The sequence below is a fragment of the Chaetodon trifascialis genome, chromosome 6 (assembly GCF_039877785.1).
Source record: "Chaetodon trifascialis isolate fChaTrf1 chromosome 6, fChaTrf1.hap1, whole genome shotgun sequence".
NCBI lineage: Eukaryota > Metazoa > Chordata > Actinopteri > Chaetodontiformes > Chaetodontidae > Chaetodon > Chaetodon trifascialis.
The window spans coordinates 28,963,857-28,987,535 of NC_092061.1; the positions used below are offsets into that span (position 1 = coordinate 28,963,857).

General features: G+C 44.4%; 1 protein-coding gene across 1 annotated transcript in view; it reads right to left on the reverse strand.

The window, feature by feature from the left end:
- Positions 1 to 733: 733 nt before the first annotated feature.
- The window catches only part of LOC139332543 (putative nuclease HARBI1), a 73,766-nt gene continuing 50,820 nt past the window's right edge, over positions 734 to 23,679 (reverse strand). The window contains exons 3-4 of the mRNA XM_070964568.1: positions 2,871 to 2,956; positions 734 to 856 (exon numbers count right to left, since the gene is read on the reverse strand). Of these exons, the coding sequence (XP_070820669.1) occupies positions 734 to 856; positions 2,871 to 2,956 (209 nt within the window). The remainder of the gene's footprint in view (positions 857 to 2,870; positions 2,957 to 23,679) is intronic.

A 23,679-nucleotide genomic window follows, 5' to 3' on the forward strand; every position in this document is an offset into this window, starting at 1 on the left:
GGCATGGCACTGTCGAAATGCATCTGCTCCTGGTGGGGGCAAGGGCGCACCTGAGCCCACAACGCTGGACACCAAGATAGCCTTGATCCTTGGTACGGCCAGCGTGTATGGCATAGTTTCATAGAAGGAAGGAGACACCGATTTGGCAGAGGCCACAGAGGAGACCGGTAAAGTACAGTTTTATCTGTTTATTTAAGTAAATATTTTAACAGACTTGTGAAAAAGTAGTTGACGTCTTTGTGTCCCCAGTCACTGTGGAGTTGGAAGCGGTGGGTGACAAGGAGGTTCCGGGCACGCCGTGTCCTGGCACCATGGCTGAAAGCCTGGCTGTCCCCAGCACCAGTGTGTCCCGACTGCATGAGGCACCAAGAAGTGGCCGAGTCCTGACAGACGCTGTCCTTCAAACACAAAGGGACACCATCAGTGCCATTAATGAAGTCCGTGACGAACTCCAGCAAATACGCACAGTGATGGGCAACATGTGTAAGGTCATGTCTGACATTGCCAGCTCCATTAAAGATCTTGTTAAAGAATGAAACATACTTGCTGTCTTATTTAAAACGCCGCATGACACCTTCACAGAGCCTTGCTCCCTGCTGAAATTCCTCATGTCGAGGAGGTGGTCCTCGTGGTGTGGGGGAGAGAGGCCATGCGGGAGGGGAACAGCATTCCCCAGTGCCACATTGTGCAAAACTCCACAAGCCATTATTAATTTAAACACCTTTTTAGGGTGTTAAAGCAGTCTGCCCCCTGAGACATCCAAACACTTCCACCGACCTTTGAGGAGGCCGATGGCTCTCTCCACATTGGAGCGCGCGCGAGAGTGTGCCACATTGAAGCGCACCTCCTCTGCGCTCTGCGGGTTGGTGAAGGGGGTGAGGAGCCAGTGCTTTAGGGGGTAGCCACTGTCACCTGCAAGGTATAACAGAAGAGTAATTATAAATCAGGCTTTAATGGGTAGAATCTATACAATGGTGTTTATGTACTAAAGTCAGCTATGGAGTTCCGCAGGGTTCTGTGCTTGGACCAATTCTATTCACCTTATATATGCTTCCTTTTGGTAGGATTATAAGGAAGCATAAATTTTCATTGCTATGCAGATGATACCCAGCTATATTTATCAATGAAGCCAGAAGAAACCAGTCAGTTAACTAGACTACAAGCATGTCTTCATGACATAAAGACCTGGATGACCTGCAATTTTTTGATGCTAAACTCAGACAAAACTGAAGTTATAGTAGTAGGCCCTAAACATCTTAGAAAGTCACTTTCTGATGACATAGCAGTTATGGATGGCATTGCGCTGGCCTCCAGCACCGCTGTAAAGAATTTGGGAGTTATCTTTGACCAAGACATGTCCTTTCACTCCCATGTAAAACAAATTTCAAGGACAGCCTGTTTTCACCTACGTAATATTGCAAAAATCAGGCATATTTTGTCTCAAAATGATGCAGAAAAATTAGTCCATGCATTCATAACTTCCAGGCTGGATTATTGCAATTCTTTACTATCAGGCTGCCCAAATTCGTTGCTGAATATTCTTCAGTTGCTCCAGAACGCTGCAGCACGTGTTCTGACAAAAACCAGGAAGAGAGATCATATTTCTCCAATACTAGCTACTCTGCACTGGCTCCCTGTAAAGTTTAGAATACAGTTTAAAATTCTCCTCCTTACTTACAAAGCCATAAATGGCCAGGCACCTTCTTATCTTAAAGCGCTCATAGTACCTTACTGCCCCACTCGAACACTGCGTTCCCAGAATGCAGGTCTACTTATGGTTCCTAAAGTCTCAAAAAGCAGAACAGGAGTCAGAGCATTTAGCTATCAAGCTCCTCTCCTGTGGAACCATCTTCCAGTCTTTGTCCGGAAGGCAGACACTGTCTCTACATTTAAGAATAGGCTTAAAACTTTCCTTTTTGATAAAGCTCATAGTTAGGGCTGGCTCAGGCTTGTCCTGGACCAGCCCCTAGTTATGCTGCTATAGGATTAGACTGTCGGGGGACCTTCAAAGATACACCGAGCTCCTCTGTCCTTCTGTCCCTCTCCATCTGCACGCTTTCATGTCCTACCACGGCGTGTTACTAACTTAGCTCCTTCCCCGGAGTCTCTGTGCTTTGTCGTCTTGCAGGTTCCACAGTGGCTGAATCTGGATTGTGGATTGCAGCTGCGTCTCCCGCCTTGGCCCTGCCTGACATCCACTGCAACTGCTACTGCTATTATTACATCCACTGTCACTGTTACTGTGATTGCACGTCTGTCTCTCTGTCTCTCTCTCTCCCTCTCTCTCTCTCTCTCTCTCTCTCTCTCTCTCTCTCTGACTGCATTTCTGTCTGTCTGTCTGTCTGTCTGTCTGTCTGTCTGTCTGTCTGTCTGTCTGTCTGTCTGTCTGTCCCTCTCTTGCTCTCCCTCTCTCACCCAACCGGTCAAGGCAGATGGCCGCCCACCCAGAGTCTGGTTCTGCTCGAGGTTTCTGCCTGTTAAAAGGAAGTTTTTCCTCGCCACTGTCGCCAAGTGCTTGCTCATGGGGGAATTGTTGGTTTTCTGTAGATAAAAGAGCTTGGTCTGTACCAGCTCTATATGGAAAGTGTCCTGAGACAACTTCTGTTGTGATTTGGCGCTATACAAATAAAACTGAATTGAATTGAATTGAATTGAATTGAATTGAATTGAATTGAATTGAATTGAATGTACTTACCCAGGAGCCAGCCATTATGTGCAGCGCCTACCTGCAGACTGCTCCCTACACTACTATGCGTCAGGATGAATGAGTCATGTGTTGACCCAGGCCACCGTGCCACTACATTCGTCAAGCTCATGTCCGAGGTACAAATAATTTGTACATTGAGTGAATGCACATTTTTTCGGTTCACATAAGCAAATTCATTTTCACTCGGAGCCCTTATAGCAATGTGAATGCAGTCAATTGCGCCAATTACATTTGGGAAACCGGACATTGCTCCAAATTGCCTTTTAATGTTGGCCTGTTCACCCACAGTGTAAGGAAACCTGATGTATCGACTGGTCATTTTTATAATGCCATCCAAACCGGCTGGCATTATGGCGCTGAGGGATGGCTGCGATATCCCAGACCTAAGGACATAATTTAACTGAATTATATCATACCCAAAAGGGGCTCTAGACAGACAATGTAACATTATATAATATTAATCATATCAAACACTTACCTGTCGGCTAATTCCCGCTGAAAGGAGCCAGTCGCCAGAAACCCCAGAGTGGTCAGCACCTGGATATGCACCGGGACGGCGCGGTTCCGGCGGTTGGGTCTATCTAACACTGGGCCCAGTTCAGCACATAGATCCAAGAGCACCGCTCTAGGGAATCTAAAACGGCTTATTAGCCAGTCATCATCATGGGCCAGGAAATCTCTGTGGTCCCTAAACCTTCTCTCCATCCTGATCCTACCATTTGCGTGATCTTCCAGCAGTGCCAGTGCATCCATTGTGCAGCATTACGCACAAGTGTCACCACACTATTTATATGCTTACTCAGCAGATTGAATAATTGTTACACACCTGGTCACAATGGATACTAATCCATCAGTGCCATCCACCACTCTGTATCATTTGAAGATGGAAGTATGATATATGAACATTGTGCATACAGTAGTAGGCCTCACTAAAGGAACACATCTATAACACTGCAGACTTGGGTGTTTATGATTACGCGGGTCTATGAGTCTGATATGTGATAACATTAAATGTATGAGATCAATCTGGCTTCAATTCACCACCTCACCATCTGCACCGCCAGTTCCCCTGTCTCCAAAATATTCGTACGCAAGCATCAAAGTTGGTGTACCGGTGTGCACATTCTCAAGTTTATTTTTATAAATCACAACCTTTGCGTAGGAAGTTGCGTATGCAACTTTCAAGCCCCGTTTTGTGCGTAAGCAAGTTTTATAAATGAGGCCCCAGGACAATCTGGCAATGAGAGCAGCCCTTACATACCCATACCAGCCTGATACGTGCCAGGTGCGCTGCTGATCAGGTGGGCAGAGCTAAGAGCAGGAACACACCCAGCATAGACAGACAGGGAAACAGACAGCCAACCAGATAACACGAAGGAAAAGGGGAATTGAGAACACTAGGAACAGACAGGTTTAGCGGATCGTAACAAGTTGGAAGTGTTTTTTAAGTTGATCTGAGGGAAATTTTGAGCAATTCATTTATGAAGGTCCTTGAGACAGCTAATGAGTGAGACAATATAAGTTAAGACACTAGGGTCACAGTTGAGGTAACCTGGGTATCGTTTCCATCCATCCATCCATCCATCCATCCATCCATCCGTCCATCCATTTTCTCCCGCTTCATCTGGGGCCGGGTCGCAGGGGGAGCAGTCTGAGCAGGGACGCCCAAACTTCCCTCTCCCCGGACACTTCCCCTAGCTCTTCCGGGGGGATACTGAGGCGTTCCCAGGCCAGCCGAGTGACATAGTCACTCCAGCGTGTCCTGGGTCTTCCCCGCGGCCTCCTTCCGGTGAGAACACCTCCCGAGGGAGGCATCCAGGGGGCATCCGATAAAGATGCCCGAGCCACCTCAGCTGACTCCTCTCGATGTGGAGGAGCAGCGACTGTACCCTGAGCTCCTCGCGGTTGACAGAGCTCCTCACCCTATCTCTAAGGGAGCGCCCCGCCACCCTGCGGAGGAAACTCATTTCAGCCACTTGTATCCAGGACCTCGTTCTTTCGTCATGACCCAAAGTTCATGACCATAGGTGAGGGTAGGAACATAGATTGACCGGTAAATCGAGAGCTTCGCCTTTCAGCTCAGCTCCTTCTTCATCACGACAGACCGGTGCAGCAACTGCATTACTGTGGCCGCTGCACCGATCCGCCTGTCAATCTCACGTTCCATCCTTCCCTCACTCGTGAACAGGATCCCAAGATACTTAATATAGGCACCTGCTCACCTGTGTAGTTAGAGAGAGAGAGAGAGAGAGAGAGAGAGAGAGAGAGAGAGAGAGACGGTGAGCGGGGTCGACATATTGTTGTTGACCACTGTTTTGAACGCTGTTTTCTTTGATCACTGTGATCACTTTGATTCTGAGTTTGTGCACAGTATCATGAGTTGATTATTGTTTTTCAATAATAATAATAAAAAAGCTTAAACGTATTTTTCCATATTGCAGTGATTTTTTTCCATTAAGCGAGTCGGACAAAGGAAGGCTCTGGCCTCAGCCTCTCAGCGACTCTTTGTGTTTTGAAGTTGCTACATTTTTGTTGACAAAAAAGGCATTAAAAGGAAACATCATCATACAGCGCAACAGATATAACGGCGATAAACTACGGAGGTAGGCGCTGGCTGTTTATCAGAGTTGGAACCACCGGCAAAACGGACTACAGCCAGGTAGGCTCACCTGTGGATGTGCGCATGAAGCTGTATATTAATGGAAGGAATGCGGCTTGCATATTGACTGCTATTTGTTCACTGGGAACGATGGCTTGATGCATTGAGGACTGAATCCTTTGGCATACCGGCGTTATCATTATTGATGCAGAATTTATCTCCATGCAATAAATGTGTGAATTTCTGCTTTGTCACTCTGACGTTGTTGCTGCTCTGCTGCTATGTGGCACGATGATTATTGGAAAAATCAAAGGATGTGTTTCAAAGGTACAAACTGAAAAATCAAGGGATGTGTTTTAAAGGCACAAACTGAGGAAAAAGTCAAAGTGAAACCAAAGTACGAAAATGAGTGAAACAAATGCTGGTGTTGAAATAGAGTGTGGGAAAGGAGAAACCAAAACCAAAAAGCATGAATTCAATTCAACTTTTTGAAAATGTTATCACGTCACCTCTACTGCCTGAGGACGAACAAAAGAAACAAAATCAGTGATTTGCCAGCATCGTGGAATACACTGACACATTTGAAGAGGATTTTAAAGAGTGGCTAAGTGAGGAACCACAACAGAATAACAAACTTGGTCAATCGGATCCTGCTGCAATCAGAAAAGGAGTGCTTCATTGCCCAACAGAGGATGAAGATCAAGCACCAACTCAGGCTGTGTCCATAATCATGACAGAGGACATGCAAGATAACATATAACCAAGTGACAGTGTGTCAGATGTAGGAAGTAGAGCATTCAGATCACAAAGCTCTGCTACAGGAAGAAAGCAGTCGTGGCTCCTGACAAATTTCTCAGGGGGGGCAACTGTTGCGATGATGGCTAAGATGACCCGTTCAATGAGTAAAATAATAATAAATAAAAGTCTACAATTTATAGGCAATGGATGCCATAGCAATAATCAAATCAACACTGTGCGTATCGTCCGAGCACGCATCAGTGCATATGATGAAATCTTGTTGGGGCAAGCCCTCCTGGAGCCCACAGAAATGAATTGTAAGGTCCAAAATTTTGAAAAAAAAAAAAAAAAAATACAAAAAAAAATCTCAACATGTAAGTCTATGACAGTGCCTGGGATGATTTTCAATCTGACTGAAATCATCCCAAGGGGGCGGGGCTTATGGTTGGAAAGTGATATTCAGGCTGCTGAATGTCACAGCAATATTCAGGCTGCTGATTGGGCAATAATATCAAGACTCAGACAGGCAAAATAAACAGTTTTCTCTTTTCTTTTTTTTTTTTCGTGTGGCTTAAGGAAGGCAGTGCCCACTATGGGCCAGCCGCCCCAGGAAGAAAGTCTGCCACTTCCAGTATTTCTTCTGCATGTCTAAGAGCTGAGGTTGAATTGGTAGCATTGAAAATAAGACAAAAATTACTAAAGGACAAGCATGAACTGGAAGAAGAGGAGGAACCTCTACGAAAGAGGAAGGAGCAGCTACAATTGGATCTGGAAATTGCAGCACACATGGCTAAACTAAATGTATTCAGATCTCAGAGCATCTTAAATGGGAAAAGCTCTATGACGAAGATGGATTTAGATGGAATGAACTCATATTTGGAGAAAGGACAAGGAAAGACACAAGCCCTCAGTGCCAAGGCCAATCCATTTGTACCACAAATGTCACTGAAGGAAATCAAAAGTGACCACATGGATACATGGATAAGGTCTGAGGAAAAGAATCCATTTCAGTTCATGAATGCAGAGTCTGTATCAGTTAAATGCCATGAACCTGAGCAACATTCAGTGTATCACAATGCACAAGGAAGTGCACAAATGCAATATGGAGGAGCTCTAAAAGAAAGCAAAATGAAATAACTACACTGTTGATACAGCAGCAATGTCTCTCATCTTTGCCAAAGAGAGAAATACCTTTTCTTACCCTTTGATGGTCTTTGATGGTGATCCATTACAATATCATGCATTTGTGAAGGCTTTTGAGAATGGTGTGGAAAGGCGCACTGGGAGCGACAGTGACCGACTCGATTTCCTAGAGCAGTACACTACGGGTCATCCCAAGGACCTTGTCAGAAGTTGCCAGCACATTGATCCTGAGAGAGGATATGTTAAGGCTAAGTTTTTATAAAAGGAGCCGTTTGGAGACGAGCAGAACATTGCTGCTGCATATATGGAACATGTTTTTTCATGGCCTCCCATGAAAACTAAAGATGTCAAAGCTCTTCAAGATTACAGCCTTTTTCTCAGAGGCTGCTGTAATGCCATGGAAGACGTGCAATATCTGCATGAGCTAGACATGCCAGCTAATATGCTGATTATAATAATGAAGTTGCCCTACAAATTCAGAGACAAGTGGAGAACTTAAGCCTGTGAACTGCAAGAAAGGTGCAGTGGGAGAGCTACATTCATGGACATCACTAACAAGTGACAACTGACCAAATGTTTGGAAACATACAGGATGCTCTATCGTTGCCAACAAATAAAGGTGTGAACAAACACAGTCCACCACTTCATTCTGGAATTAAAGGAACTAGCATTGCGACTACTGTGGGAAACAAAACTCAGCCTGGAATCAAAGGGAATGAGCCAATTCAAATGGCAAGGAAGACATGTTTTTGCTGTGGAGGAGGACACGCATTGGACCTGTGTCCCCAGTTGGGCAAAAGAGAACACAAAGAGAAGATAGGTTTCTTGAGGGAAAATTATATCTGTTTTGGCTGTCTGTGTATAGGACACATCAGTAAAGATACCAGAAATTGGATTTCCTGTGAAAAATGTGGTCTCAAACATCCAACCATACTTCACATTCCTCCAAAGGAAAAGGAAAAGGACCCTAACCAAAATGGGAAGAAATCAGAGGTGTCAGTGGACAGCACTCTGGTGTCGAGTGGTCTTACTGGGGCTGGTGATCATGATTGTAAGCTTCCTATAGTGCCAATGCAAGTCAAGTCCAAAAAAGGCAGCAAGTTACCACTTACGCTTTTTTGGATCAAAAAAGTACAGCAGTATTCTGCACAGAGGCACTGATGCACATGGAGGAACTTGTATTGAAACCACCTGAGCACAAGGGGAAGCTGGTGAGACAGTACCTGACTGGGATGACAACAGTGGTGTGGAGAAGAGGTCGGTCAGCGGTTGGTGACTAGTATTGACCTATGATGAGCACACCTGGTCATTTGAGCAGGTAGCAGGCCACAATCAAACTGCTGGAGCATTTAAAACTGAGTAAAATGTGTTGTCCGTTAAAATACGTGTACCCAGCCTGCTGGGATGGATACCATCTCTCCAGTAAAAGGAAGAACAATTCCAAAAGATGTTAAAATAAAAAAAAGATCATGGGGTTTAATAAAAAAAACATCCTGTGTGCTGCACTGGCAGACTGGAACCACGTATGGAGGCTAAGGATCCAGCTGAAACGGCCGATGTGTTGGCCCAGAGTCAGAGGTCCGGAAATGAAAACAGACTTTCCACAGTCTTTCTGCACATAAAGGAGCCTGCTAAAATCATGTTTTAAAATTTCAGAAATCTGGTTGGAGACGTCATTGTATCCATAACAACATAACAACATTCCTGGTGCTGGGATACCTCGCCAGGAGGCCGGGAATTTTCGCTTGGATGTCAACCACTTCAGCACCAGGAAAAAAACTATGTCACCACCAATTGTTTCCTGACGTGCCTCATAAATGAGTCACCAATAACCAGGGTGACAGGAGACGCAGCTTGCGGATGAGACTGTGGACCCGGTATAGGAGTGGATGATGGAAGACAGACAGAAGAAAACCCCAGAGGAGCCGGGTTAAAATTCAGCTGTGCATGGCGAGGGGTGGGGCGGGTGGTTCGCCCAGGTCTGATCACCGGGACAACCGGGAGTAGTGGAGATCTGCTGTATTCATTTGAAATCCTGGGAGGTGAAGAAGAAGGCCCCAGGCTCCCAGCCAGCGGAGGAAATTCTTGTGAGTCCAGGATGTCATAGCGATTTCGTAGCTGGATGTCACAGGTCGTAAGAGTGCGAAGTGACAGCCTCTCCCTCCTTTTGCGATTGGTGACAACCACCCAGGTGTCCGGGTGCGAAGGAGTGGAGCTGACTGGGGCCTTGGGTTTAGCCCCAAGCTGGAACCAGGAGTCCTCAGGAAAGGCGGGTGGAGTGGAACACGTGGCCAGGGTCATAGTTGCGTGTTGTGTGGAGTCAGTAGCTGGAGGAGTGGAAGCATCAGCCGAGCAAGGAGCCGTGGCCTCAAGCTCTTTACCGGTGGCAGAAACTTGTCCAGGGCCGAAGAGGATAGTGTCCAGGTGTCTCTCAGCTTCCTGGATTTTGTAGAGAGTGGAAATCCTCTGCTCCAGCTCAGCGATTTTCTTACCAAGGTCGACACAGCTTTGACAGCCGCATGGTGAGGTAAGTGGAGCCATGGCAACTGCTAAATGTGGGCATGGCTATTAAAAGACAATCGCTGCGTCCTCCCTAAGAATATCTCCAAAGCTTTTTTTTTTTTTTTTAGCTTCCACCTTTGTTCAGTTACAGTTCTCTGAGTTAGAAAACCAAAGTGAGCACTCACAACAGAGTTTTAATCTGTGTTTTCACTTGTTTTTCCCAAGTTTGTTTCCTACCGCAACAGGAAAAGCAACCGGAACTGGAATTGTGAAATAGTGTAAAAATTGTGTGATGAATAAAGGGGATTGTCCCTCCGGTTCTTCTTGTGTTGTGAGCAGCCAGAGCTCAGTGAACAGAGTGTCAGTGGTGAATTTGGATGAAATTTGGCAGCTATTACAAGATCAGCTTACCATTAAGGAATGAGGAACTCAACATGCCATACAATAAGAAAATCACTGAGCAGCCAGCCTTACACCTGAAGAAGAAGAAGAAGAAGAGGCTTCAGAGGGATTCATCATTTCATGCTGATTATATGGCCTTCAGGTATGTTGAGACTGCAATCAACCCAGCTGATGTTGCCTCCAGGGGTGTGAAAGTGGATACATTTCTGAAAGATGCAACATGGGTGTCAGGGCCTCATTTTCTCTGTCAACCTGAGAGTGAGTGGCCTGTCAATCCAGATGATGTTCATCAACTTCCTACAGATGACCCTGAGGTCAAGAGAGCTGCTGCAGTGAATGCTGTACAAGCTAGGGAGGAGCTTGATGCAGTGACTTGATGATCCATTACTTTGACCATCGGATCCATCTGAGAAAGTCTGTGGCTTGGATATTAAGATTTAAGACCTGGTTCTTGTCCTCTGGTTTCTGTGTCAAAAGAGGAGAAAGCTGAGCATGGTTCTTGCACAGTCAGAGTTAGATGCAGAACAACAGTGACATTCATTGGAGAATGATATGGAAACTTTCAAGAGGAAGACTGTTTCAAGTTGTCTACAAATGGAGAGAGTACTTGGCGTGGAATGGTTCATCCAGTCTGATACTTTCAAGTTCAAGATTGTGATCAAGGACAGACCACTCACCAGAAGAGGAATTCTCTCAACAGATAGCTCCATCTATGATCCTCTTGGTATCTTGAGTCCTGTCATCTTGTCTGCGAAGAAGATGTTAAGGAATCTGTGCAGGAATGCACTCAGCTGGGATGATGTCATACCTGAGTCAGTTGCCAAGGAGTGGACCAGTTGGCTGGAGGAACTTTGTTATTGGGAGAAATGTAACATCATGAGATGTCTGAAACCATTGGACTTTGGAGAAGAACATTGCTTTGTGCGTCAGGTGCGCATCAAGAGCAGCTGCCTGGACCGGCCAATTACCAAGGTCTGTCTGTTGCAGGAGTTTGAAGCTGGATGAGGACCAGCTGCAGAACATTGTGCACTTTGACCCCTAGCTTGACTTTGACTGGCAGAGTGATGGTGAAAATCACTCTTGAATGAGGCTATGTGCTAGTAACCTCAGGTCTTACTGACTTGTGACCCATTTACAAAATCATGAGGAAGATAGAAGACGGAAATATAGAGTCATTTTATGAACTTTGATTCAGCTGGTGAGCTGGTGCAAAGTCAACAACCTGATCCTGAACGTGAACAAAACCAAAGAGATCATTGTCGACTTCAGGAAGAACCAGCCCAGCCATGCTCCACTTCTCCTCAACAACACAGCTGTGGAGGTGGTCAGCAGCATCAAGTTCCTGGGGGTGCATATCACAGAAGACCTCACCAGGTCTGTGAACTCCACGTCACTGGTCAAAAGGGCACAGCAATGCCTGCACTTTGGATGTGGAGAGCCCACCCTACACTATCATTATTGATTGTTATTATTAGGCATATTAGTCATAGTTAATGTTCTACAGATTGTTAACCTGACCCAATTCTACTCAAGACCTTCATTAGGTGACTGTAATCATGGTTCAGCATGCAATAGTGCTTAAGGAGAGCAGTTGGTATATTAAGTCTTAAAAATCAAGTCATGTCTAACCATGCCAATAGACTGCTTTTTTGGTGACTGTAAAGTTTTGAAAAGGTGAACATGTTTGCATTTTAGGCCAAAATTGTAATATTTTAAAGACTCTAAAGAGAGAACAAATCTTACTGTGAAAACTAAAAGCCAAAACAATCATAAAATATTGTAATGCCTGATTAAATGTTCTTTTTTCCCTGTCAGTAATTCAGTGAAAGGCCTGCTTCTTGGACTACATAGTCCATGTCAAGCAATGTTTCGGATATAATATGGTAAGTTAGACAGGCTTGCTCTGTGCCAGACATGTTTTTAAGCTAGGAGTCAGCCTAGCCAACCTCCAGTTAGATCAACTTAAATAGACTCAATGGGCTCTATTTTCGACTCCGCCGCCTCCAGGTGCGGCGCAAAGTCAGGTTCGCTGCGCGATGGGGTGTGGCGGCACAGACTTTGCTATTTTCGCGTGCTGCGCCACTGGCGCATCTCCTCCCCCTTCTCATCTCAGTCCCACCCAGCGGCGCAACTTGGAAAGAGAGAGGGGAGAAGGCCTGGAGTGGGTTTGACACAGCCGAGTCAAATTTTCACCAATCACAGCAGCTCCTCGCCTCACCTTTAGGATGCCACGGCTGCTTCTGGTTGGCAAAGCGACATCAATTGATTAGTTCGCATCCGTTTCACCTGTGTACATTCAGTCAGGGTGAGTGACCATTACGCGTGCCGAACACACTTGTGATTTTGTCAGATGAGATACTGATCAAAATTTAGGTCTGACTGTGTGTGCTGACTCAGATAGTTGCATTGAATCGTGGCTGTTGCTAATTATTGATCGCAGTGTGGGTTCGATGACTGACCAAACACTGCTGAAAACACCATTAAAACCATGCTGCCGTCTTGTTGACGGTGTGATATATGGCGTCATCAACCACGTTTTCAGTGGATAGCTGTTATTACCTAGCAGCCACCCATGCAGAGGGGTGTCCCCATGAAAGACTGTAGGAATGCTAGAATTTGCCAGGATGAGCGAGTCATGTGCCGACCCAGGGAAAGTGGCATACAAGTTTGTCACCAGGCAATTTGAGTCACAGATCACCAGACATCCCTGTTTCACCCGTGTGCATTTGGTCAGGGTGAGTGACCATTACGCGTGCAGAACACGCTTGCGATGTTGTCAGATGAGATACTGATCAAAACATAGGTCTGACTGTATGTGCTGACTCAGATATTGCATTGAATCGTGGCTGTTGCTAATTACTGATCGCAGTAAAATGCCAGACACTGTGGAAACCTGACTGTGAGGTGTTGGTGACGTGAGCGCATGACTCTGCTGGTTTAGGTAAATCCACTTGCCCGGCGATGCGCCGCTGGCACACAGAGTTGACCAGGTCTGAGGTGGCGAGCTTTCAGCGCACTTTGACGCCGTCAACGCAGACCAAAATGGTCGCAAATCCCAATGCGCCGGCTCATCATGCTGACACCTCCCCGCCACTGCGCTGCCAGCGTGGCAGAGTTGAAAATAGAACCCAATGTGTGCTTTTGTCCTTTTTTAATTAGTTGCACAATACTCCCATCTAGTGGTTCAATAGAAGCTCTGAACTTTCACACTTTTAAGTTCACACCCAAGGTTGTCTTAGTGCTATGCTCACAGTGTACAAGTATATTCATGAAGAGGAATAAATTGGACATGTTCAAGATACGCTTTCACAATCAGTTGAAATGGGTTGAAGATTTAGTACACTGTGGCTAAGTGACATTTCATTAGCCTTATTATGCCCACTGTATGGTCTGTCTCTCTACTGCTTCTTCCTGGCTCTCCTTGATATGCTTGGATTCATCAGTCTGTGATCAGTCTAATGCTGCTGTGTTTAATCTCCTCACAGGAATTATATGACATGCCATCAATATATACAGTACTGTAAGCTGCTGTATATTTTGGTGCAACAGGTTTGATCAGCTTAATGTAAACATTTCTCAAGTGATTTTTTTGAATGTGTAATCTACTTCACTTTAAGGTTTTTTGTTGTTTGTTTTTTTTTTCGTTTTAAAAATTGCGTTACTGTGTAAATGAAGTGGGATATACTGTGTATTCCAAATGTGCTAGTGTCATTTTAAAATTACATTTACTCACATTTTGTAGATTACCAAATGGACAGAAAAACATGACTTCTCAAGAACAAAGTTGGAACTTACAGAAATGATGGCCATAATGTAACCCTGGAGTGACTAGATTTTTTCTGAGAAACTCCCGTTAATTCAATAGTATTGCAGTTAGTGTTTAAAGTAAAATTTCATGTAAGTAACAGACTGTTTGTGTTCAGTGAACACATTTGGATTCTCCAAAAGATCAGTTGCTTTAAGTGGCCAGTGATCCAGTTAACCGTTTTCTTCAAGAAAAAGAAGGATAACTTCTATGACCCTCTCTTTCAACTAAGTCAACTCTTGGCTGTCCTCTGCTGCCTACCAAGACCAGCCTGCTGTTAAAAACAACTGAAGATGCAACACAAGAGCCCTGCATTATTTCTTACACACTGGATGCAGCAGTCTGCTACTGAAGGAGCTGCTTAAGCCCCCTACTGTCTCATGCAGGGGGTGGAATTGGTTGTCCATGATCGATGTCAACCCGGCTAACACCCTCCTCTATGGTATCCAGAGGGAAAATCAGGATTAGCTCTTTGGTTGTAACTACAGTGTATCTTGTTAATCACAGACAACAGACAATGAAGATATTGTAAAAACACACAACACCCTTCAAGATAGAAGGCTGAGTTTTAACATAGCTAGTTATTTTTGAAAATATATATTCTATATTACACTTAAATTGAACTGTTGATTTTTCACAGAAATTAGTTCAGGAACAAGACCATGCCTCAAACACACCCTATTTCCACACTAAGGTATTTAAGCACTCCCGATTCATTAATTTCCCCTCGACTTGTTTTCTGCATGGTCTCATTCTCTGCAAGTCAATGCCACCGCCAAATCCAGCTGTGCTCAGAAATCAACTTCCCCCAACGGTCGCAGCACAACAACTATGCTTGTAAACATCAACATCCTTGCTCTACAATCTCACAGAGCCACTAACATGGTTGCAGACTGTAACAGCACATCACAGTTCCATGCTGTTTATGCTGAAAAAGTGGCAAAATAAAGCATACTCTAATTACAGTTGTAGACACTGTGTACACCAACTACAGTCAATGTTTTGAAAGTGCTGTTGATCAATACTATTCTCCCACAGTGCAATGCAGAAAGGAAAGGGAGAAGCAGTAAATTGTAGATGGTGGTCAGACAATTCCAGAATGATTTTGGTAAAGAAAAACAGACATGTTAATTTTCAAGGAAAGTGACATTTGACAATCACAGTCACGATTAACATTACATATTGGATCATTTTAATGATAATAATAATAATAATAATAATAATAATAATAAGAAGAAGAAGAAGAAGAAGAAGAAGAACTTGACAATTTCCCCTGGGGAAATTTTGAAAGGGCCACGGGGGCTACTGCCGGAGTGTGTACATTATGACAATGCAAACAGCGGCTAATGCTAAGCTAACATTAGCATGTCAATAACACATAGAAAAGATCTCAAACACCATTAGAATGCTTTTAAGAATCATTTTAATGTAGGTTAGCATGTCAGCATTAGCATGCTAACATTAGCAAATTAGCACAACAACCTCATATCAAAGTCAAACCTGTCTGCACCAACAAGATCATAGGACCTCATGTTAGCATTAGCATGTTAGCATTGTGGCTAATGCTAACAGGCCAACATTACTCATCACATTACATTTCAAACTCACCAGTAATAGTAAGCAAGACAAGTGGCTCATTATCAAGCCACTGCAGAGCTTGATGACGAGCTGATCATTTGAATCAGCTGCATAGCTGCAGCTGAAGCTACATGTGTGTTTGTGTGTGTGGGAGAGGAGTGTTCAGAGAAGTACCGAGTCTCAGAGGTTGCCATTGACTATAAGGGCCCCCCAGGCAGAGAGACAGGGGCAGAAAGAAAAGTGGAGAATAACAGCCATTTTCTGCCTCTGCACTGGTCTGACATTTGGGCTTATGCTGACAAAATGGTAGCTCCTATCAGAAAAAAAACACAGACCGTCATCGCTGTCAGGACTTCCTGAACGATTAGTGTGATTTTGGTGTTTCTACAGTCAATATTTCGCAGACACTTGCGAGTTTAAAACTCTTTGTATTGAAAATCTTGAAAATCTTTGTATTGGAGTCAATGAGGAGCAGAGACAGACATGGCTGCACTTAGAGACTGTTAATTCAAATTCTGTAAGTCTCTTCGATTTCTTGAGCACATTGTGAGAGACAGAACAAATATGTCTACAAGCTTGGAAAAAATCATGCATGTAGAGTGTAAATTTTGGCTGGGAGGAGTGTGGAAAGAGAAAAAATCTGGACTTTTTTTTGGCTCTCTCCCACTCTGACCGATGACATCACCCACTCTGACACGAACTTTCCGTGCAATACACACCCATTATAATCTCCAGCAGTTGCCATGGTGATGGGCGCTTTTGGCTCTGTGAGGGTCTGAGAAACGTCTGAGTTTGGCCTTGGAACACCCCTTGAGCAAATGACAAAAAGGTTTGTCTACAAACCTGGAAAAAATCATGCGTGTAGAGTAGGGGTCGACAACCTTTAACACTCAAAGAGCCATTTTGACCCGGTTTCCACGGAAAAGACAACACTGGGAGCTGCAAACACTCTTTGACATCTGAAACAAAGATGTTAGCCTATATATATATATATATCTTTACACTTGTAAAATAGTGTTGCTTATGAAATCCATGCAGTCCATCCATGTTTCAGAAAATTAAATTTTATTTATCAAATGAACACATTTTGAACTCTTATAAAAAAAAATAAAAGTCGTTGAAGGTCTCTTTCAAATGAATTAAAAAGCTGAACTTAAATTATCCATCTAGCAAACAAAAATGCCGTGAGCAGTCATCCTTTGGGCTTTCGGAGCGTGTAGCGGAGCCTTGACCTGAATTTAAAAATACAATGGAAAAAAGAGCGCTATTTCACTGAACAATGAAAATAAATATTTGCAAAATAACTGCCTGAATATTTTACCTGGTTAATGGGACTTCTGCTCCTGAACCTCTGCGCACAGCGTCTGCAAATCAGGGCTGTAGGAAGTCACTTTCATCTTTACGCAGGACTGTAAGCTGCCGTCTGTGAGGCGTGAGCAGTGTTTGTTTTTAACATAGTTCAAGGTGGAGAATAGCTGCTCACGTGAATATGTGGACCCAAAGATCGACAGGACTCCGAATGCATATTTCTTCATGTTTTTGTAGGTGTCGGGATGGCATTCCATGTTTCAAATACAAGTTTGTCCGGTCTTGAAAGGTTCACAATATCACTCCATTTGTGATTCTGAGCAAGAGTGGCCTTCTGACGGGAAATATCTTCAAGATCATCTCTCAGGCGTTTAAACTTTGACACCCATATATCTCTGTCGGCTCTGTCGGCTATGTCAGCCAGCTTTATTTTAATATTTCGAGATCACAATAATCTAACAATTTACAACTACAATTAAACAAACGAACAAATACAAATAAGATACTTTGTTCTGATATTGTGCAGTTTTGGTGTTGCTGGGCTTTCCAGACGTGGCCGCACTTAAAGGCTGCTAATTCAAATTCTGTAAGTCTCTCTGATTTTTTGAGCACATTGTGAGAGACAGAACAAATTTGTCTACAAATGTGGAAAAAAATCTCCCACTCTGACCGATGACCTCACCCACTCTGAAACGAACATTCCGTGCAATACACACCCATTATAATCTCCAGCGGTTGCCGTGGTGATGAGGCCTTTTGGCTCTGTGAGGGTCTGAGAAACGTCTGAATTTGGCCTCTGCGCACCCCTTGAACAAACGCTTCTCAGGCAAACAGCAAAACTCCTATTGCTAAAATTTCTTCACCATCAAAGCCACAAGGCTTTGCTGTACACGCTGATCACTTTATTTTTTCGCTGTGGTTAAAAATGTGAATTTTAGAGCGAGTTAAAAAATGGGTGGCTTCTGTCTCTCCTGTTTTTGATTTGTATTGGACCTTATGGGCCAGGTCAGAGTTACTCTCCTCGCTCAGAGGATCAGAAGTCAAACATCCTAAGTCCTATTGTTTAGCCAGGCACATTGTGAGAATCAGTGCAAGCGGCACTACAACTTCGGAAAATTTCACACATGTAGAGTGAAATTGTTGGTTTGGAGGAGTGTGGAAAGAAAAAAATTTCAGACACTTTTCAGAACGTCTCTCCACTCTGGCAGTTGGTCTCCACTCTAGCATGAACATTCCGTGCAATACCCACCCATTGTAATCTCCAAATTTCTCCCAAAACGATCATGGTCATTGAACAGCGATTGATCAAAAACTATACGACCTATCAAAACGTGGAATAATACACCAATACACAAGACTTGTGTCTACGTTTTAAAGTTGGAATGGCGTCTTTAGGTGAACGTATGCCAGAGCAGTATTCCTTTGAAAAAGGTCGAATTTTTTTTCACTTTTTTCGCATCATCCCATTTACTTTGAATAGGAAATTTTCGTGCAATCGTGTATAAAGTTGTATAATAGCACACCATCCTGATCAAGACGCACGTTTTGATATATACTTTGCCTGGGTGCTCACTATCGTACTAGACAAATTCCCCCCGGTGAAAAATTTTGAGAGTGATACAGTGCGCAAACGCCGGGGTGTGTGGCAAGCGCTAGCATATTAGCACAAGAAACCAAAATCGTCAAAAAGTCAAACCTGTTCATAGGACCCAATTTTATCATCACCCACAATGCTAAGCTTACATTAGCATGTGAAATAACACATTGAAAAGATCTGAAACACCATTAGAATGCATTTAACAATGATTTTACTGTATGTTAGCATTAGCATGCTAACATTAGCATATTAGCAAAACAACCTCATATCAAAGTCAAACCTGTTCATAGGACCTCATGTTAGCCACAATGCTAACAGTGGCTAATGCTAAGCTAACATTAGCATGTCAAGGAACACATTGAAAAGATCTCAAACACTATTAGAATGCATTTAAGAATCATTTTACCACAGGTTAGCATGTTAGCATTAGCATGCTAATCCTTAGCATGTTAGCACAACAACCCAGCATCAAAAGTCAAAGCTCCATGCACCAAAAAGTTCATAGGACCTCATGTTAGCATTAGCATGTTAGCATTGTGGCTAATGCTAACAGGCCAACATCACTTACTACATTACTAACATTTAATTCTCACCAGTAATAGGCTCAGATGTGGCTCGTTATCAAGCCACTGCAGAGCTTGATGAGGAGCTGATCATTTGAATCAGCTGCATAGCTACAGCTGAAACTACATACTGTATATGTGTTTGTGTTTGTGTTTGTGTAAGTGTGTGTGTGTGTGTGTGGCAGAGGAGTGCTCAGAGAGGCTCAGAGGTTGCCACAGCAACCTGAGGTCAGGCCAGCAGTTGCCATGGTGATGACCCCTTTTAGGCTCTGTGAGGGTCTGAGAAACGTTTGAATTTGGCCTCGGCGCACCCCTCGAAGAAATGCTTCTCACGCGTCTCTAGGTGAACGTATGCCGGAGCAATAGTCCTTTGAAAAACGTTGAATTGTTTTTCTCTTTTTTCGTGCATTTTTCGCGTTGTAAGACATAAAAATACGTATTCTGTAGAGAAAAATAATAGCACACCGATCCCGATCGAGCCACATGTTTTGGTGTATCATGTGCCTGGGTGCTCGCTATGGTTTTTGACTAGTAGCAAACTGTAATTTATCCGGGGGGGGGGGGGGTGGCTGGAGCCTATCCCAGCTGTCAACGGGCGAGAGGCGGGGTACACCCTGGACCGGTCGCCAGTCGATTGCAGGGCAACACACAACAAACAACCATTCACACTCACACTCACACCTAGGGGCAATTTTAGAGTCACCAATTGAGGCACGCGCACTACCTGCTGCACCACCATGCTGCTGTACAGAAGATGAATAATAATATTATATGAGAAGAAGCAGCGCACAGAAGAACAACAGCGTTCAGTGCTCAGCACTGTATCACTAATAAAAAGAAAAAAACATGCAGTATAACCATAGGGCTTGGGGCTTTGCCCTATTGCCCTACGGCTATTTCATAGGCAAGTCCCCTGACTAATACTTAAGAATGCACATGCATGTATTGTACCCTGCTCACACATTGTCTGTACTTTTTAGGTAGTCAAAAAGAAGACCCAAATGCAAGGCACGGGTGGTGGGTTACCAACAGCAGACCTCACCCCAGCAGAGGACAAAGCCTTGGCACACAACAAAGGCAGGCCTGTGTTGGAGGGGATTCCTGGGGGGACAGACACAAACATATGTCCCTCCCAAGATGCCACCCGCTTCATACAAGGTACATTCTTCCATTTCTAGATGGGACATAACCACATTCATATCGAATCCATTTGGGCTGTCTGACTTTGGTTTGCCTTGCAGTTTCTGGCAACATTGTCACACTGTTGGAGCCACCAACACTAGAGTCACCAACACCAGAAGATGCTGATCCAGTGAGTACTCTGTAGGTCTGGCATGTCTCGTCTACTAGCTTCAATATTAATCCCATTAAATGTGATAGGGTGAAGGCACCAGTGCATCAGCAGCATCAGCAGCAGCAGATGACAGCGAAGATGAGGAGACCATCTCTCTGGATTCTCGAAGGCATGAGGTTACGGCTACCGTGCAGATGACATGAGGCACACGGACTGTGGACTTTTCATCTGTCATCCCACTTGCACCCCAAGTGCTATGATTGGTTGGAAGTTGAAACACTGGCTGTATTAAGGCTAGAAGAAAGGCACATAATGTAACCAGAAGTGCAATTTCCCAGATATATCAAAACACCTTATGGCAATAAAAAGTGAGTAGAGGGAGCGGTTTGATTATCTATTCTTTGAGGTAGTAGGTGACTATTTAAAAAAAAAAAAAAAAAAAAAAATTTGCAGGTCGTGAGGTGTGAGGGTGCAAAGATGTTCCTCGTTAAGTCAAGTGGGCCACTAGCCTATATGAAGGCCCAAAATGGTGTGTTCCTTTCTGCTCTAACAATGGCGTACCCATTCTTGGAAGATGTGGTGGATGAGGAAGCACTCATGCTCAGGAGAGCCTTCAGGCGAGAGAGAGTCTTCAGGGACCGGTTGGACCCACTGGCATTCCCTGATGACGACCTTTATGAGAGATACAGGTTTTCTGCAGATGGCATCAGGTATCTGTGCAGACTGCTGGGTCCCAGGATCGAACACCGCACAGCACGGAGCCATGCACTGAGTGTGGAGCAGATGGTTTGTGTGGCCTTGCGCTTTTTTGCTAGTGGAGGCTTCCTGTTTTCAGTGGGGGATGCAGAGCATCTGAACAAGGCCACAATTTGCCGCACAGTACGGAGTGCGTGTCTGGCTATTACAACATCCTACATCCTACATCCTTTCACAGCATCAATGTTCAGGTGAACATGACTTTTTGACATTGTCAATTAATGAACACTGCACATTGCTTGTGATGTGTGTTGACAGGTTTAGTAGTGTTCATCTTATAATTTCAGATGGTCTGCAATGCTGACTGTCTGATCAGCAATGTTGTGGCAAAGTGGCCTGGCTCAGTCCATGACTCCCGAATATTTCGGACATCTGGAATCTATCAGCGCCTATCACAGGTGATAGTGATGTGATAGTGATTGTGATGATGAGATTTTGTATTGACAGGTGAATTCTCTGGTGTCTTGCTGGGGGACAGGTGGTATGCCTTCCAGCTTTTTCTCCTGACACCATACACAGACCCCCAGGAAGCACAGCAGGCCTGGCGTGGTACACCCTGGACCCTGGTCGCCAGTCACTCGCAGGGCACAAACACACAACCATTCACACACAATTTTAAAGTCACCAATTAACATAATGAGCATGTTTTTGGTCTGTGGGAGGAAGCCGGAGTGCCCGGAGAAAACCCACGCATGGACGGGAAGAACATGCAAACATCACACAGAAAGGCCCGACCCAGGAATCGAACCGGTAACCTTGTTGCTGTGAGGCACACGCACTACTTGCTCTGCAGAACCCCACACAATGCTCTAGCTAATGTCCAATATTGTTAATAAACACAGACATCAAAATCAAAAGCAAGACTTTAGCAATAAGATTAGAATCCGTAATCCCTTCACTTATACACCCAGACCAGACAGGGTTCATTAAAGGGAGACACTCTTCGGAAACATGCCTGTGAATATTCTCATTCATCCGGGTCATTGTAAGCTTTAGGGCATTCAATCGATCACAACTGGACTTTGTCAGTTTGTCTTGGAAGACGTTTCGCCTCTCATCCGAGCAGGCTTCATCAGTTCATGCACACCAGACTAGATAGGACAGCTCTAGTCCAATGAAATGGTGTTAGATTCAAGTATTTATCCTGTGAATGAGGCCAACCCCCAAAACCAAGGATGGTATCACTCTATCCCCCATTAAGGCGGGGTAGGGTGCGACCCTTGGGTGTCAACGACATGGGTGTGCGATGGGTTCACCAGTATCCCCCATTGTGGCTAATTTGTACATGGAGAACATGGAAAGAACGGCCCTGAACTCTTTCAAAGGAACAACACCAAGTCATTGGTACAGATATGTGGATGACACATGGGTAAAAATCCAAAGCCAAGAAGTGCAAGCCTTCACCGAGCACATTAACTCAGTGGACAAGAACATCAAATTCACTCGAGAGGATGTCAAGGACATGAGTTTGCCTTTTTTGGACTGTAATGTCCACAATGGAGAGAACAGGAGCCTCCATATTGGGGTTTACAGAAAACCTACTCACACAGACCAGTACCTCCTTTTTGACTCACATCACCCACTGGAACACAAACTGGGTGTTATCAGAACTCTCCAACACAGAGCTGATAATGTTCCAACCAGCCAACAGGCCAGAGGCAAGGAACACAAACACCTGAGGGATGCCCTCAAAACCTGTGGTTATCCCAGCTGGTCTTTTGTAAAAAGTTCAGCCGCTTCCAGAAAGAACAGGGTGACAGAGGAAGAAAAGAGAGACAGACGGCATAACATTGTCATTCCATATGTGTCTGGTGTATCAGAGAAACTCAGGCGAATCTTTAACAAACACAACATCCCAGTACATTTCAAACCTGGGAACACTCTCAGACAAAGGCTGGTGCACCCCAAAGACCGGACACCTCATACTCAGAAGAACAATCGAGTGTATGCAGTCCAGTGCAGTGAGGAATACACAGACTTATATTTTAGGGGAAACAAAACAGCCACTGAGCAGACACATGGCACAACACAGAAGGGCTAACTCTTCAGGTCCAGATTCAGCTGTTTACCTGCACCTCAAGAAGGAAGCACACTCCTTTGAGGATAAAAATGTGCATATTCTGGACAGAGAAGACAGGTGATTTGAAAGAGGAGTGAGAGAAGCCATCCATGTCAAGGTTGAAAAACCATCTCTGAACAGAGGGGGAGGTCTGAGACACCACCTATCTCCCACATACAATGCTGTCCTTTCATCTCTTCCAAAGAGATTCAAAAACTTAGCCTCTGAAAATAAACAACAAAGCCATTCACACATGGCTCAAGGAGCCTCCCAATGACAAGAATGGGACACTAACGAGGCAGACGACTGTCGTTGACACCCAAGGGTCGCACCTTACCCCGCCTTAATGGGGGATTGTTTGCCTCACAATAGAGTGATACCATCCTTGGTTTTGGGGGTTGGCCTCACTCAGAGGATAAATACTTGAATCGAACACCATTTCATTGGACTAGAGCTGTCCTATCTAGTCTGGTGCGCATGAACTGATAAAGCCTGCTCGGATGAGAGGCGAAACGTCTTCCAAGACAAACTGACAAAGTCCAGTTGCGATCAATTGAATGCCCTAAAACTCTTCAGAAAACATGAGAAGATTATTTAATAGAACTATACACAAACAAAACATACACCA